The 1,886-nt window shown below is 34.2% G+C and overlaps 1 protein-coding gene across 1 annotated transcript; it reads left to right on the top strand.

The window, feature by feature from the left end:
* The first annotated feature begins 265 nt into the window (after positions 1 to 265).
* Positions 266 to 1,447, top strand: LOC125846289 (F-box protein CPR1-like). Its single transcript, XM_049525675.1, has one exon. It carries the CDS (start codon positions 272 to 274, stop codon positions 1,445 to 1,447), a length of 1,176 nt encoding a protein of 391 aa, XP_049381632.1. The 5' UTR covers positions 266 to 271.
* Positions 1,448 to 1,886: the final 439 nt, after the last annotated feature.

Genomic DNA, 1,886 nt, shown 5'->3' with positions numbered 1-1,886 from the left:
AAATGGTGGTGACCGGGGGACCACCTGTCCAAACACCCAAAAATAAAGAGCCTCATACAACTATGACATCGCATGTTAGACATAAAATTAATTAAACGAAATTTGAGCGTTGCAAACCCATTCAGACCCCACAAAACATCGGATACTTAGTGTTAACTTGTGTGGAATAAGCTTTGGGATGGCAAATCCCACGCAAAAGGTGCTAATGTAGTTACTTTATGTAGAAACATCATTCTTTAAACTGAAATGAAAATGAGATCACGAAGATCACATGATGGCAGATCGAATTATGAAGAAATTGCCTGAAGATGTCCTTGTTTATATACTTTTGAGGCTATCAGTGAAATTTCTCTTGCGATTCAAATGCGTCTCTAGAACTTGTTACACTATCATACAATCTTCTGGTTTTGTTAATCTTCATCTTAACCGCACCACTACTTCGAATGATGAAAACATTCTCTTCAAGCGCTCCTACAAAAATGACATTAACAAATATAAAGCTATCTTTTCTTTTCTTTCTAGTGATGGTGATGATTATCTCAACTGTATTTTTCCAGATGTAGACGTGCCTTATATAACATCCCCATACATTATTGACTATGACCAAGTCATTGGACCTTTCCAAGGTCTGATTGCACTAATGGATGCAGTTATTACCATCTTATTCAATCCGTCTACCAGAAATTATAGGCTGCTCCCAACTAGCCCTTTTAACGCTCCTAAGGGATTCCGTCGATCCATTGAATGCGCCGGGTTTGGTTTTGATTGTGTTGTTAATGACTACAAGGCTGTTAGAATATATGATATTTACAACGACGATCGTTATGGGTATGCCGAACACGGAGAGAGAAAAGTTGAGATTTATGAATTGGGTATTGATATTTGGAGAGAATTAGAACATGTGAATCTACAGTTGCCCAGGTTGTTTTGGTTGAATTCTTCGATGTTTTATAATGGAGCTTATCACTGGATTGCAACTTCAGAAGGCCGACTTGTAATTCTTTGTTTTGACTTGAGCACCGAAATTTTTCGGATTATAAAGACGCCAAATATTCGTCGTTGTTCCAATGGAACACGTTATAGCTTTATCCTCTTGAATGGGTCTATAGGCTTGATATGTTACCCCTGTTTAGGTCCCATGGTTGATCCAATGATAAATTTGATAGACATTTGGATACTGAAAAATTATAATGTTAATGAGTCTTGGGGAAAGAAGTATACAATTAGATGTCTTCCTATTGAATCTCCATTGGCAGTGTGGAAGGATTATTTATTGCTTTATCAAAGTAAAAATGGGCATTTTATGTCATATGATCTTAACTCTGATGAAGTCGTGGAATTGAATCTACACGGTTGTCCAAAGAGTATGAGAGTTATAGTTTACCAAGACAGTTTGACTCCAATTCCTAGAGGAAGCACATGCAGTACACAAGTTCATAAATTTTAGACAACGTATACCTCTGTTAATTTTATCTTAACAAATTATATTCCCTCTCTTCTTAAATACTTGTTATTCTTGCTAAATTATTTTTAAAAATTAAGATATAATTAATTGTTTGTTTCAACTTTTGATTATTCTTATTAAAAAATATGGAGAGATATAAATGCAATAAAATATTAGTAATAAATAACAATAATTTAATCAAATTATCCTCTAGTTAATTAATGTTTTTCTTTAGGGATGTTCAAAATAAAACATGTCAAGTATTGAGGAACGGAGGGAGTAACAACATACTCCCTTCATTTCAAATTAGGCGTGTTCGCAACAAATTTTCATAAGCGCTGAAAATTAACTGCATGCAAAATAAATAAAAGAAAATGTGATTTTTATTGATGAATCTTGTGGGTACAATTCTGTTATTCTCTTGATTCTTCTCTACTAAACT

The sequence above is a fragment of the Solanum stenotomum genome, chromosome 1 (assembly GCF_019186545.1).
Source record: "Solanum stenotomum isolate F172 chromosome 1, ASM1918654v1, whole genome shotgun sequence".
Classification (NCBI taxonomy): Eukaryota; Viridiplantae; Streptophyta; class Magnoliopsida; order Solanales; family Solanaceae; genus Solanum; species Solanum stenotomum.
Note: the sequence above shows the minus strand (reverse complement) of the source record. Positions and strands in the feature narration are given on the sequence as shown.

What these genes read in the sequence shown, in the direction of transcription:
- LOC125846289 (XM_049525675.1), top strand. Translation starts at nt 272, where the DNA reads ATGATGGCAGATCGAATTATGAAGAAATTGCCTGAAGATGTCCTTGTT.